A 16096-nucleotide genomic window follows, 5' to 3' on the forward strand; every position below is an offset into this window, starting at 1 on the left:
TAAACTTTTTTGACACCTACATACCTATTTTATTTCACAGCACTACTGTGTCAGGTTTATAATTATAAAATTATTGCTGGTGGCCATGTAAGACCAACTTTTACCAAGACAAAATTCATGCACTGGTGAACTGTTATTACATGTTATCGTAACTCATCCAGGGCAAGAACATTTTTCTACGATGCTCATTTCTTGCTGGATAGAACAGTAGAAGTCACTGGCTCTCGGGACGTGTGACCGAACATACAGGGAAGATGGAGATATGGAAGCCAATGTTTTAGGGCAACTCAGCTGTAAACATCACTCCATTCCTTCACTATGCTAAACACCCTATGCTTTCTGAAGCATCATCAACTACCTTCACTTAGTGCTCTCATTTATAATTTTGCAAATTGTTCTACTGGTATGGATTACAGAAAATGATATATTTAAACCATGTACATTCACAGGTGAGTGTCTGCCAAAAAGATATGTATTTGCATAGTATCAGCAGTTGATAGGCTACAGCTAATCTAGGTATCAAACCCAAAGAAAGTCTAATCAACTGAAAGGCATTTCAAAGGCATTTGTTATGTGACAGTGGTAAACCGGATAAATTCTGTTCCTGCTATATGGAAATTTATCTTGCATAAGAGACAGGAGTCAGGACACCTCTAACTGAGTCAATTATAGCAAAGGGAGTTATGGTAAGGCTGCATCTAACAAAAAACTGTTGGGACATGAGACTACAAGAAGGTAATTACTCCAGATTTGAATTAATTTGGCAGGTCAATTTATAATAGGGCTTGATAAATAAAAAAAAAAAAAAAATCCTGATTTTGGCAACTTTGTAAAGTGTCTTGATGCTTGGATTGGCTTGACTGCCTGCCAAATAAACAAAGGTAAAAAAGAGAAGCCAAACTGGAATGATAGCTGTTTACAAGACACATTATCTTTTATTTCCTCACAGTTATATTTGATTACAGTACTTTTTTTTTTAAGATAATGAATCCATTGTTGTAAAGCACACTGATCTTTTACTGCATACTGTATCCCAACATACAAATGATGTGGATCTATTGGAGTGAGTCCAGAGGAGGGCCATGAAGACACTCAGCTGGAGCACCTCTCCTACAATGACAGGCTGAGAGAGCTGGGCTTGTTCAGCCTGGAGAAGAGAAGGCTCTGGGGAGACCCTACAGCAGCCTTCCAGTGCCTAAAGGGGCTGACAATAAAGCTTGATAGGGACTTCTTACCAGAGCAGGTAGTGACAGGAAAAAGAGGAATGGCATTAAACTGAAAAGAGGGTAGGTTTAGATTAGATATTAGGAAGAAGTTCTTTACAGTGAGGGTGGCGAGGCACTAGAACAGGTTGTCCAGAGAAGCTGTGGCTGCCCCATCCCTGGAAGTGAGCCAGGCCATGTTGGACAGGTCTTTGAGCAACCTGGTCTTCTGGGATGAGATGATCTTTTAAGGTCCCTTCCAACACAAACCATTCTATGATTCTCTGATTTTATGAATTATCACTAAAGCCTATCCCTAACTCCAGCAAAAGTTTCATCTTGATGCACCTTAGATCTTTGTCAAGGGCTCAAGTGCACTAAGACATCTTACTGTCCCTGACTAGCCTTGTCTGCCACTCCCAAGCCTCTCCTGCTTGCATCACTTGGGCCCTGTGGCCATAGTATAGTATTGGCTCCCCATCATGTAGTAAGCTAGCCCTCACCATCACCTGACAAATTCCACCTAAAAAGGTGACCCTATGAGACTTGACTTATAAACCCCCATCTTAACCTTATCTGCAGACCTTCCCACCTTTAGACCTATCCTGTTGATCCATTACAGATTCATCTACTAGATTCCAGTTTGCATGTATGAGCATTTATAATCCTAAAGGGAAAGTGAAAGAACTATTAAAGAATGATTTATGCTATGCTTGCTTTTCACATTGCTTATGCTGAATAATTTGGAGGAAACTCTTTTTCTTTTAAGGATGTCTCAGTCTGAAATACTCAAATTCAAAGCAGATGTGCTACTATTTCGAAGGACTTGAGGGAAGTGAATTAAAAAATTATTTCCAAATGACTCACAGCTGATGTTCTGAAGGTTTCCTGGGGATTTTTATTTAGAAATTATGTAAAACATTCAATTCCTAAGGAGGAATGCCATTTCTTAACAAAGCAGCAAGCAGTGTCAGGTGTTTGATGCAGCAAACTGGCTTGACCTTGATCTCCAGCTCTGATCCCAACTAGGTTTATCACAAGTAACTCCATACCATGAGACATGATGCTATGAGCATCATAGCCAAAATCAGAAAGGTCATTATCATAGGAGTTAACTAGGGATAAAAAAATAATCATGTCATAATATGTTATTTAGAGAAATGCCTCAAGTTATATTTTTATTACCTTACATGGAATGCATACACACAAAATTAACACTTAATCCCTGTTAAGGTAGTTTTCCTGTTCATGACTTCAAGACCAAATTTCTAAGCCTTATTTCCTGGGTAATATATCAGTGGGGGAAGTATTACACACTAATATTTTTCCAGTGAATTTCACTTATTTTTGTACTATATTCTAGAAAAGTTCCCGCTAATATTTCAAATGTTCATGAGTGGTTCTTATCTGTCATGACCAAACATGTGGAACCATATATATGGATCTAAAAAATAATATCAACCCTACTGTTTATTAGACAAATGAAAAAAAGTTTCTGTCATATTTAATAAATTCAAAATATAGTACTTCAGGCATGATAGCTCTGCTCTAAGCTCACTGAATAGCTGACTGTAAAAGCGCTTTTACAGCTAGCAGAACAACTGCTGAGAATGGGCTAAAATACGTAATAAGTCTACACAGTCAAAGAAATGTCACTGTGCAAGAAAATCCAGGTTCTTTGCAAGGTGAGGGCCATGCACGTTTGTGGAAAGCATATGAACTTTTTCCTGGATGAAGCCTTGTCTTCTGGACCACCAATCCTGTATGAAATTTCAATATACATAATAATACTTCCTGTATCAAAAACGCAATGAGGCTGATGCATACTACAGACAGAACTCTAAGTGTACAATTCAATTTAATTAAAACGACAGAAGAAAATTCATCTGAATTGCATACAGGAAAAATAAATGTATGTACACCCAGGTCTACCATTCATACTAGGGAAGTGAGAAAGCTGGTCTCCAGCCATGACATAATCCCTAATTACAGTGGTTTTCTGCTTTTGCAGGTGTAATGAAAAGATTTTCATGTTCCCTGTTTAAATAAGCTTTAAAGTCTACCATAATTACATCTCTGCAGATGGCTAATTCAGTAGTATTTATGCAGCAAATGCTCTTTAAATAGTAAAAATTTAGAAGACAACAAATACAGTCATTACTTCATGGTCATTACATGTACTGGTGCTTCCAAAGGAAAAAACATTTGAATAGCCACTCGGATGCATCAGGTGTTTTGAGTATGAGTTACACTCAATTGCATCTTCTCAGTATTAAGAGAGGTCATAATTCAGCATGATTATCAGTCATGAGAAAAATAATAACCATAGCAGGAATTCATAAGATCATTATCAAACTAGCAATTGCTACTGATTTATGATAGGACAAATGTGCTGCTCCACACACGGATGAATGTTAGAGTCAATATCCCAGTGGACGAAATTCTATCTATCTGGCCTACAGCCAGAACAACCACAGTGCGGTTCAATCACCCCTGGAGGGGCTGGAAGGACTAGGTCAGAACCCTTCCCAAAGTTGCCCAGTGCACAGAAAATGTGGATGCTGCTAGAATATTGTTCTTGCTGGTCCATCATGAATTAAGCAGTTCCCACACTTCCCTAACTAAGCCTGTTCTTGGGCGTTGCACTGGTAGCAGAAGGTATTATTGGGGAAAACTGCTTGAGCTAGTCAGAGTTACGGCTTAATTTTGATACTACATTATGGTGATCCACTGAAGGAGCAGACTAAGGACTGTATCTTCTTCCAGTCCCTCAAATCCCATTTTGAGTATCTGTGGCATCTGTGTGAATAGGAAGTGATCTTAATTATGTCTGGCTTCTAGTAGATTCTCAGGAGAGAACTTTTTGTCCTCACACCCATGTTATATCCTAACGTAACACCCAGCTATAATGCTTGAGAGAAATATAGTGAATAGAATACTTTAGTCCCCCTTATATCAAGGTTGTTACTCCAGATTCTGCTAGTGACCTTGATGTATGATTTTCACTCAAATTTTAATTTTAAACTGAAATTAGTGTGCCAGACATGTCATGGCATTTTTTTTAAAGACAGTGGTATCTATATTAATGCTATTAGAATCTAGTATTCAGGATTTGATTGGAAATATTTCTTGGTTAAATTCACATCACTGCTTGCCATGTCATTAACTAACTGCTTTGCCTGTGGTTTTACAATTAGAAAAAAATAACCTGGCAGTTAAGAATTGTCATTCTATTCTCATAAGTTTTATGGTGGTTTTTTTTTCTAATCAGGAGCGATCTGCAGAGATGACCCTATTCAGTTTTATGATAAAATCCACTTCAGCCTATGTTGTAAAGACTCTGGATACTGACTAGGGATTGTCACCACTTCTATAAAGCCTGATCACCAGACAACACAACATCTATTTAGAGAAGCATATAACACAATCCTTTCATTCAACGTCTGCTACCAATGCCTAGGAGAAAAATCACCTTCCAAGTAAGCAGTAACTAAGATGTACCAAGCACTGCACAGCATCTCAAATCTTCTGACAGTGCATAGCTTCCACTGTTCACCTTTCTCATGAAACTTCTTTTTGCTTTCCCAGATTCTTGGTAAGAACATAAAACCATCCTTGGAATATTTCCTGTGTGTTTTTTGCCATTAGTAGTTCATGAAGTTAGCAATGAAGCAAGTGTTACTGAAACTGTGTCACTTCTGTCCGGAATATTTGGGCCCACCATCTCTAATTTACATGTGCATCATCTCTAATTTACATGTGCATTAACTACAGTCAGACCACACAAACACTGTAAAGTTTGGAGGAAGAAGGTAGAAGAAAAAGAGAAGATATTTTATGTGTAAAATTACATTTGGACAAATGCGTATGAGAGAGAAGTGGGCTGAACAAGAACTGCAGAGGTATGACACAGCAGTGAAGAATTAGAAAATGAAGCAAGTAATACCACTAATCAAAACTCCACTTCCAAGATGTGGCACAACTATAGAAGAAAAAGCGATGTAAATTTTGAAAGATACAAGTTATTAGGTCAAAAGTCAGATGGAAAATCACTGCTGTGCAGGAAGATGAAATTCATTTATTCTGGCTGATTGGCAAAATCTGAAGTACACTATTCCAAAACCAGCACACAATTCTTCCCTTCTCCCCCAAAATTATTTTAGTATTGTATTTGGAAATGGCACATGGCAGATAATACAAAATGAACCATTATCTGCTACTGCCAGTGCAACATGAACTGTTGTAGTATTTCCCACACTAAGGATCACCAGCACCATTATCAAATCACTCCCTGCTCAACATAATACAATGCAGGGCAACAAAAAAATTCCACGTGTTCGGATCATGGCAGTCAAAAATGCCTTAATGACAACAAAGTATCCAGGAGGATTTTCTACTTGAAGCCACAAATGAAGAGTTCATAACAAAAAAACCCAAACCTGCAAAGAGTTTACACAATGAGTCAGAATTAGTGTCTTTCTGTAGAAACTCTGTGATAGGCTGTTTTTTTTTTTTTCAGCTGACATTGCACTACAAGTTTACCCTTGTTACTGTGTAAGATTAGCAGTATACTTGCATCTTTAATGCTGTCCTTCGTAAACCTAGTGAGCAGCTTGTTTACCCATGGAGATTTAATAATAACTTTAATTTTCCTACTAAACGTATCTTTAGCAACTAGAGTCTATGGGCACGTGAATTTTGACACCTGAGAATCTGCTGCAGTTTATCAGCAAAACAAAGAAGTAGACTCCATACATATGTCAGGAACATATGTAACAAATCTCAGTCTGAAAGGAAAACATTTGCGCTAGTGAACAACACTTGAGTGGCAGGAATAGCAGCAATGTAAATCACCTTTTTGTGTGATGCTAAAAACATCTTTTGATTGTTCTTTGATTTCATTATGACAAATTCAGGGTGCACAATCTATTGTTGCTTACTGCAGGTATTTTATTCAGAGCATTATAACATACTGATTTGCTGTTATTTATTTATAAAGAAGCAAAAGAAAAGTTTAACCTGCATGAAGGAGCAATAAAAACTGTTGGAGGTCCTTCTGGAAAACACAGATTGTTTTCTGAATCCTTATTTTTCACCTACTTATTACTCAATCCATGCAATTACATGTATTAGATATATCACAACAGCCCTTGTGACAATTCCATGAGTAGTGGTGACAGGTAGGTGCATAGAGCCTTAATGGACAAGTTAAACTTGGCAAGTGAAGATGAAACTCTTAAATGGAAGATTTTACACAAGTTAACTTTGTTTCTTGTATAAAATTATTAAAAGAACTGTCAGTCATGACACAACTGATCCTTAAGCAATGGTCCATTAGGAATAAAACCACCTAACTGGAGCAGAAATGACAGCCTGAGCCCTTGTGTGTCTTTTTTTTTTTTTTTTTTCCTTCTTCTTTTGACTTTATTTTTAAAGACTGAAGACATAAACTCCGGTTTTAGTGACTCTTAGATTTGGAAATCTTCATGGAAGCATCACAGGGTATTCGAGGAAACCCTGCATTCTTATTATTGGATGCATCTGGTATCGACAGCATCCATCAAATATGAAGATTAGATATGGACCAGAAGAAATCAAACACTTCCACTAAAAGAGGACATCTTACTGCACTGAGTGTCCTGTGCCTGATAGTCCATGAAGGCTTCTTGATAATCTCATTTTTTTGCAATATTATTATTCACTGTTCCAATACCAACGTAGTGCTACACCTTCCAAAAAACAGACACAAGCTCTCTGTGTGAATACCTAAAAGGAGTGAACACAAAGACTTGACAGATACTTTAGGCTGACAGGTTTTCAGAAGCTGTAGTGATCAGCACATACAAGATATATAATAAAATAATCAAGGAACAGTAGGAATGGTCTTACTTAGTCTAGGCCTTAGATTAGAGCTCAGTATTTACAAACACCAGGACGACACATGCTGTCTTGTTTCCCATGATGTTGCTGGTATCAATGTTTTGATAGGTATGTTTGACTTGGGAAAAGTATGCAAAAGCATGACAGTAGACTTTTAGACTAAGAGATTTTGGGATTAGCTGATTCACCAAAGAAAGATGTTCAAGAAAAAGTCGAAGAGGAAGACCAATTGCTCAGCATGGACACAGTCGCTAGATTAGCTAATTTCCAAACGTTAATTTACAGACATTAAATCTGTTCTCTCTCAGAAGCCATGCAGAGATTTGGTTAACCAGTATCAGAGCAGGAGTCAGTGAGAACTTCCTTAACCTTATCAGACAAGCTGCTTTCACTGAAGGGAAACTGCCCCAGGTCTTTGTTTCAACCTATGTTTACCTAAGGCTGAAGCACCTATTTTTTTTTTTAGACTACAGAGATAAAGCATCTTCTCCTGTCCCTAGCAGGCAACTACATGTGCTTCACTGAATGCTGATGATGGTAAGAATTTGGGTGTTTCTTACTATGTATCGGCATTTATAGAATCACCTTATGTTTCTGCTAAGGCTGACAACCTCACTGAGAGGACAATATGCTTGAGATCATCTCTAGTTTTTCCTGTCTATGCACAGTGCCTAAAGTAACAGAACCTCTGTTCTTACCTTAGCTTCATATATGCCACTGCAGTGTAATCTATGGTTATTAGTACTAGTAGGAAAATATGATCACCAGAAAATATATGGAAATGTTCAACTCAAGTATACATTGTGAGAGTAGAAAGCAAGAAACAGAGAAAGAAACAAACATATAAATTTCTACTGATTATCCCATTAAAATAATGACAAAATAGAAATCAGAAAATAATATTATGATTATGTTATGTGAAGAAAAGGCAGATAAATGAAAAATACCAATAGCTATCCTGGTTCATTCCTAAACATTTATATTGGAAATAGAAAGCCTACCTGGGGTTACCACTGGGAATCACAGAAATTCTTCAATTACAATAAAACACAGAGATTTTGTCTTAACCCCAAATCAAGCTGCAGGGTAACCTTTGCAAAGCAGGATAACATTTTTCAACCTATTATTTTTCATTCTGCCTAAATTTGTGGATAAGACTAAAATACCCTGATAAAAGCTGTACTTGTATATTTCCAGATCAGCTGGAAACAGAGAATCACAGGGAAAGTATGCTATTGTCAACTTTTCAGTTCAATGTAATGAAATTCAGGTAAGAAGGACAATCATCTAAACTACAGTGTTTTCTTACACTTTACTGAACAACCTGCTAATACAAATCATTGTTATTCAGGCTATTGTAATATAATTATACAAAAATTAAAGTAATTTGAATTCTATTAGTAACTTTTAATATTTTTATTGCTCATTATAGATGAATAATGCATCAATTGTGGCCAAATACTGCCCTATGATACTCACTGGAATGACACATCTATTTTTTTAAGTACACACATACAGTAACAGACTACAGCTGGAGCAGTGTGTGCACAGACCATAGGAAAAAAAATATAGAAAGCTATATTGGTTTCCCTGTAGTGGACAAGCACGAGCAGGTTGAAACCCACTGCCTGCAATAAAGAAAAAAAATAATCCACCTCCTTCTTTAATTCAAGTTCTAGAAAAGAAAACATAGTATAGATCCAGAGAGCTTTGAATTAGGACAAACACTAGCCTAAAAATGATGCCTAAACTTCAGCAAATTTGTCAAGTACTTTGATTGAGGTTGAGAATATGAGTCCAAATGGGTATATGGGAAGCAATCATTTTTTCATGAAGCATACGTGCTTTACTGTGCACACAAATTCTTCCTTCAGAAGGCTCTAAATTACAGTATTTATGGAATCTTAATGATCTAAACACAGTTGGAGCCTGAAGGTCAAGGCTGCAGACTGCATCCTAAATTTCTGTTTACAGATGAAGCATAGTATTTATTGCTGCACTGCTTGCGCTGCTATAGTTAAAGGGCTGCCAGCATTCCCATTATAAACCACTATTTCAGGGGTTTATAACTTGCCTATCAATCTTCTGACTGGGATGAAACACAACATACAAGGTCCTGGCTGTGAGACCGATTTTCTCATTTGTTTTTCTTTATCAAATTACAAAAAGAAAAGCCTAATGTTACACAAGGAAAAAAAATACATCAGTTTTTTTAAAGTACTTCTAGTGTTGCTGTGATACAATTACAGCTTCAGAATATAAAACATTCGTATGTCTGCATCAATTAATAGAAGGACTTTCAATCCCTAAAAAGTGAAAAATAACCCAAATAAAGGCATGTGGTTAGATGTTGGGGTTTTGTTTTTCGGGAAGAAACTGCACTGCAGGTTTTAAATGTCAGGAAAGTAAACCAGAAATCTATCACTGTCCTGGATTCTGTCTGCATTAAAGGTAAATCTACACTACAGTTACACACTCTGGCACAGTACAAAGAATGCATTCTTTTAAAATAAGTGTCTAAAATGATGATGATACACAAGGTGTACTCTGCTGTTATATACGCCAGTTGACATTAGGCAAAATAATTCAGAGTAAAGTCAAATCAAAAGTTTTTCCACAAACTACAGTATCCTTATCATCTACTGCTAAACCTTATATCAAATTTAATGAAATCGAGAGGGGAAAAATTACAAAACTTTCACTTCTACACTATCGACTTTGCCAGGGTGAATACTGTGCCCTGCACTGGAGTACTGCTGAGAGCAGTAAGGTGAAAAATTTAATCCACATATTTGCTGCATATCTAGCAATTACATCTTGTGAATAACAAACTTAATACCACAAACAGTGCAAGAATTTAAATATTAGAAGACCTCAAAAAACCTTCTTACTGGAATCTTAAGTTTTGGCATAATTCATTTTTTTAAATAAAGCACCGGGACACATTCTACAATGTGTGGTTTTGATACACACAGACACACTACATTATACTATTCAGTTTTGTGGCCCCTTTGCAACACTGTACCAGTTCAGACAAGAAAGACAGCAGTGCTAAATCTGGAATATTAGACTTTGTTTAATCACATTTTGGTTTATTTTTTTATATTATAAATCCAGTCACAGCCGGGATGCCAATTAGTCTCTCCCCAAATATCACTGTTAAATTTTATTTATTATAGCTATAGGGATTTTTTTGTCTGTTTTTTTGTGGGTTTTTTTTTTTTTTTGGTTAAAAGATGGTTGCATTTGTTTTATGCATTCCTAATGCTTGGAATCTCTTCCTCTTGATGCTGTAGCTTTCTGCTTTTCTTCCACAGTCTTCCTCTATCATCTGTCTATTTTGTGCCCACTTGAAACAATAATTTGCACAAGACATTAGACAATTTTTCCCATCAATTGCAACAAAGTACCATTTAATTACATTAGTTTGTTTTGGTTACATGTACAATTATATTTCTAAATAACGGAGATGCTTCATTCAGTTCTGTGTCCTGGCCCCTGTCTGTCTCCCGTGTATGTATGTCAGTTCACTTCTAAGCTCTCTTTTTTGAACATGCAAACCAGTTCCCCATGAAGTAAAACCTGGGTATGGCTTTAGGAACACTTTTACTTGAGGAAGCCTCCTAATGGGCACTATGGATAAACCACCGCCTACCTTCAGCCACAGAATCCTTCAAAATACTCCCAGTAGGCTTCGTGAAGTCAAACAGCCCACATATGCCCTCGCTCAATAGCCCATTCAAAACATATCCTTGGGGTCAGGCTATGACACACTACATCAGTGGGCTGCAGTGCAGTGCTTTGGACTGTTAGTACTGAAGCACGTGCCCACACTTTATTACTTCTCCTGAACAGCCAGAGGGCCAGTCATTATTCAGAGCAGGCTCAGCCAGTTCTTACTTTTCTTACTTTTTTTTAGGCTATTGTGAGTTTTTTTTTTTGTTTTTTGGGGTTTTTTTTAGAGGTATCCATGGTAAGAGATACAGACCTGTAGCCTTCTTTCTTAGAAAGTGAAAGATGGAATGATTATGACTTCTTAGAGTCAACCTGGGTAGTGCAGCTGACTACATATTGGAGAATAATTCTAACCAGGATGTTATGAATGGTGACTGTCACTCCACTGTACTGCCTTGGACTGGTTGAAATGCACCCAAGAGCACTGCTACATAATTAATTATGTTAAATAATGCTACACAGTATCTTGTATAATTCTGAATCTTCAATGAACTGTAAAAAGTTTTAAATAAAATATAGATGGAGCTTGTCAAGCAGTATTAGACTTCAAATATTTTCTTCTTCTGAAAGCTTACTGTACTAACACAAGTATCTGTCATGCTGCTTGAGCTGCCTTCACACCGTACATCTTGTTAGCAGTGATGTCATGACAGAAATGCTACAGTGCGGCATTTTAATGACTTCTTGTATTGTAGTGAATTAATGTTTTTACAGAAACAATGAGATAGGAAAAAAAAAACCTTTAGTCTCGGATCCTCAGATTATATATGTTTTTTTTAAAGCATGACAGTTTTGAAAACCAAGCAATGCGAGATTACTGCTTTTGCTCAAATGAAGAATGCATTGAGCACCATACCTGTAGAGTCCTGGAGGAACTCGATGAATCAGGAAGCTTTTCTCCAGGCTTTGTAGCACATCATTGAGCATCCTCACTCTGATAGGAGCTCTCTCCTTTGGGTCATTAGCCGGGCGCATCTCATCAGATTGGAACAGTTCTGCGGTGTCCCTCAGACGCGATGCCACTGCAAGTAACTGAGGAATGTCTACTTCATCACCTAGAAACAGTAAGAGCAAGAAAGTTTCCAGTGATTCAGAGAACATCACTTATTACTCTCGCTTACAAGCTAAAATTAATAGCCCAATTAAAACCCAAGCCTCTTTTCCCTTGTGAGCATTATGTAGTGAACTGAGGAAAGTCATAGATCATTGTGCATAATGATCTATATTTCCAATATGATCTGATCTATTTTTCAAAGATGATCAAATTGGGCTGTGATGTTTTAAGATCTAATAAGCTATGAGGAATTACTTATAATTTTTATTCTGAATATTGTATAAACAGTCTTAAATGTCAGCTATGCCTTTTCAATAGTGAAGGTGAGATGACAGGAAAATACGTACTCTATATTTGGAAATGGAGCCAATCAGACCACCCTTTTAAACATAAAAATCCTGTAAATGCTCTCTCACTTCTCCATAGCAAGTATTTTTCCCCTAAACCAACAGATTTTACTTTACAGTTCCAAGTAAAAAGCACTCTACATCACACTGTAAGCCAAAAAGTCTTTATAAAACTAATATCAAGCCCCTTGTTAATACTTAAGTACGAAACCCGCCAAGCATCTATGGCTAGTGTTACCACTGAGAACTAAGGATGCAGCTTTGAGGCCATCAGTAGTTTTTACTGCAACACACTGAACTTCACTACCAAGGGCAACTGTGTTTTACACTTTTCTCAAGTTGAGAAGCTGGGAGTGGAAGTGCAAATGATTCTTAAATAAAATAATGCTTTAACTAATAATGTCTTAAAACAGCTTGTGATACTTCTACAGAAAAAATAAACTTGCAAGTGTTACTTGACTTGAGAAGACACCACCACTTTATTGTATTTTGTATTCTTTGCCTTTTTGTCTCCAATATGAATCATGATGAATCATCTAAAATTCCTGTTTAGTTGTTAAATAAATAACATTGCAAGTACAAGAAAGTGACTCAAGAGTATGTATACACTTGAACGAGAATTATACTGTGGAATTTCATTACATTTGCTAAATGTAACTGGATTTTATTCAGAAACAGGTTACTCCAAATAGATATTTATTTTTTTACAGACATTGAATATAAAAGCTTTTCCCTGTGTAACTGATTGCTCTTATGAGAATTACTGCTCAAGAGTAACATTTTAAAATTGTGTTTGTTCCATCTGGTATGAATGCACTTGCCTACGAGTACCTACAGGAGAATAAGCCCAGACAAATCAGCAGCTGAAGGCATGACACTGGCTCACCATGCATGTGAACATGTGTTTTCACGTAAGAGAGAGGGAAAAGTGCTTCAGGTTTTGATTAGCTTGCAAATTCAGGATCAGCTACGGTGTGTTGCTGTATTCACTAGGAAGATTTTTCATGCTCTGAGAAATTGGATGATCAGGCCTGGCAGTGGAAAATCTGAATGGGAAAGCTTTGTAGAAAGTGCCCTAAAGGGGGCAGAAACACAAATCCACAGACATTTATAGTGCAAAGAATATGTTGCCATCAGCTTCAATTTTGCTACCATGACAGCTACTGTCCAAGCAAACTAATCTGGTGTTGTTACACATCTCTTTTCAAAGAGGTTATCATTAAAAAGGCATATTGCAATATATTATTTTGCATGTCAATACAGAGTGAGCCTGGAGAAGAGAAGGCTCCAGGGAGACTTTACTGTCATCTTTCAATATTCAAAAAGGGCTTATAAGAAAGTTGGGGACAAACTTTTTAGCAGGACCTGTTGCAATAGGACAAGGGGTAATGGTTTTAAAATAAAAGATGGGAGAATTAGACTAGATATTACGGAATTTTTTTTTTACAAGGGTGGTAAAACACTGGAGCAGATTGTCGAAAGAGGTGGAAGATGCCACATCCCTGGAAGTGTTCAAGGCCAGATTGGACAGAGCTCTGAGTAACTTGTTCTGATTGAAGATGTCCCTGCTCATTGCAAGAAGGCTGGACCAGATGACCTTCAACAGTCCCTTCCAACCCAAACTATTCTATGATTCTGTGAAATTACCGATGACTTCGTACACAGCTGCTAAAACATATATGGCCTACTGATACAGAATAGATGTTCATCCTTTTCCTTTAGCAGCAAATACTTTGTCTATGGAAAATGCATTTTTCCATGTTTGTTTGTTTTTCAAAGGGTGATGAAAGGTTTGCCAGTACTAACATATAACATCCTTGAAAGGATTCTCAAGACAAGATGTCAGTGTCACATGGCAAAGAACATATTTCTGTCATACATGCAGAAAACTAACTACTGCACATTTCACCTCTGTAGCAGTCAAGAATAATGGGTGGGAACAGTAATGAGGGAATCTTTCTGAACAATACAGACAGATGGGAAAGTAATTCCGAAAAGCACCCTAAAAGATCAGGGAAATGCGGTCAAGCAGGTAAAATGATGCCAAATGGAAGACTAGTAGACAGCTGTAGGCAATGACTATGCAGTCATCAAGTAAATGACAGCGAAATGTTTCTCTATTGATTTTTTTAAGGATGGAGAGTTTAGACTGATATTTTGAAATGTATGGGTTGTGCCAGGGCTGTGGAAAGTCATGCTGACTTTCCTGGAAATGGCTTCTCATAAACCAGATTATTTTTAGACTTCTGCTAGCACTGCCTACTATTATCACTCCAAGCACTACAGCTGCTGTAACATCTGTAAAACATCCATTCTGGGGAGAAGAAAGGGCCTAACTGATAGGAAGTAACACACAACTGACATCGTATCAGCCAAAGAGCTTTAAATTACAGCCCTTGCTCTCTGTATACAGGGAAAACCAGAAAATCTCACCCACACTTAATTTGTCTTCATAGGCCTCTGTTGTGGTTTAAACCCAGCCAGTAACCCATCACCATGAAGCCCTCATCACCACTCATGCCTCCCTTTCCCCCTGGGTGGGATGGGGAGGAGAATTGAAAGAATGTAAACCCCATGGGTTGAGATAAAAACAGTTTAATAACTGAAGTACAATGTAATATTACTACTACTAATAACAAAAAGGGAAATAACAAGGGGAGAAAAAACTAAAAGGGGAAAGTAAAAAAATGAAAAACAAAACAATAAACACAAGTGATGTACAATACAAATGCTCAGAACCTGCTACCTGATACCCAGCCTGCCTGAGGAGCGACCAGTCCCTTCTGGGTAACTCCCCCCACTTTTTATACCCAGTATGATGTGCTGTGGTATGGAACACCCCTTTGCTTAGTTTGGTTCAGGTGTCTTGTCTCTGCTCTCTCCTGCCGCCTTGTGCCCTCCTCGCTGGCAGAGACTGAAAGTCCTTGGTTGTGGCAAGCACTCCTGAGCAACAACTAAAACAGCAGTGTGTTATCAGTGGTGTACTCAGACTGAAGCCAAAACAGCACTGCACCAGCTACTAGGAAGAAAATAAACTCTATCCCAGCTGAAACCAGGACAGCCTCTCTCAGCTAGCACACATGAGAGATGCTGACAGTTCATCTCATTTGCTTACCAGCTTCAGAAAACTTTGATGACAGTTAAGAGCATCTTAGCACATTCGCCTGGTGCTACTCAGCCACAGTCTAAGGCTGGTGCAACAGGTATCAATTTCCAAAAGGTCTGCATGAGTCTAGGTGGGCCCACAGACTTGTAATTATGAACGATATCAGCTTCTACAGCCAACAGCACCTAAGAGACAGACAAAGCTAGTATCAAACCTGGTTACCTTTATTTCTGTAGATTGTGAGATTGAACTTGTTATTGCTGATTCAGACAAGTGCAAAAGTACAGAAAGGCTTTTAATCCTAATGAGACACTTTGACACTTTTGATAGGTGGACCACTCGGTGGATAAAGAACTGGCTGGATGGCTGCACGCAAAGAGTTGTGGTCAATGTCTCAATGTCCGGCTGGAGACCGGTAACGAGTGGTGTCCCTCAGGGATCGGTGTTGGGACAGGTCTTGTTCAACATTTTTGTCAGTAACAAGGACACTGAGATTGAGTGCGCCCTCAGCAAGTTTTTCGATGACACCAAGCTGTGTGGTTCGGTTGATACACTGGAGGGAAGGGATGCCATCCAGAGGGACCTTGACATGCTTGTGAGGGGGGCTGATGCCAGCCTCGTGAAGTTTAACCATGAGAAGTGCAAGGTCCTACACCTGGGTCAGAGCAATCCCAGGCAAAGCTACAGGTTGGGCAGAGAACAGATTCAGAGCGGCCCTGCAGAGAAAGACTTGAGGGTGTTGGTCAATGAGAAAATGAACATGAACCGGCAG

The 16096-nt window shown here is 38.0% G+C and overlaps 1 protein-coding gene across 16 annotated transcripts in view; it reads right to left on the reverse strand.

Moving 5' to 3' along the window:
* The window catches only part of NAALADL2 (N-acetylated alpha-linked acidic dipeptidase like 2), a 672041-nt gene that overhangs the window by 188337 nt on the left and 467608 nt on the right, over positions 1-16096 (reverse strand). For all 16 annotated transcript variants that reach the window (XR_010611523.1, XM_065674560.1, XM_065674551.1 and 13 more), the window contains one exon: positions 11674-11872. Coding sequence is in view for 15 of the 16 variants with exons in the window: in XM_065674560.1 (XP_065530632.1) it covers positions 11674-11872 (199 nt within the window). In the remaining variant the exon portion in view is untranslated. The remainder of the gene's footprint in view (positions 1-11673; positions 11873-16096) is intronic.

The sequence above is a fragment of the Lathamus discolor genome, chromosome 3, assembly GCF_037157495.1.
Source record: "Lathamus discolor isolate bLatDis1 chromosome 3, bLatDis1.hap1, whole genome shotgun sequence".
NCBI classification, from domain to species: domain Eukaryota; kingdom Metazoa; phylum Chordata; class Aves; order Psittaciformes; family Psittacidae; genus Lathamus; species Lathamus discolor.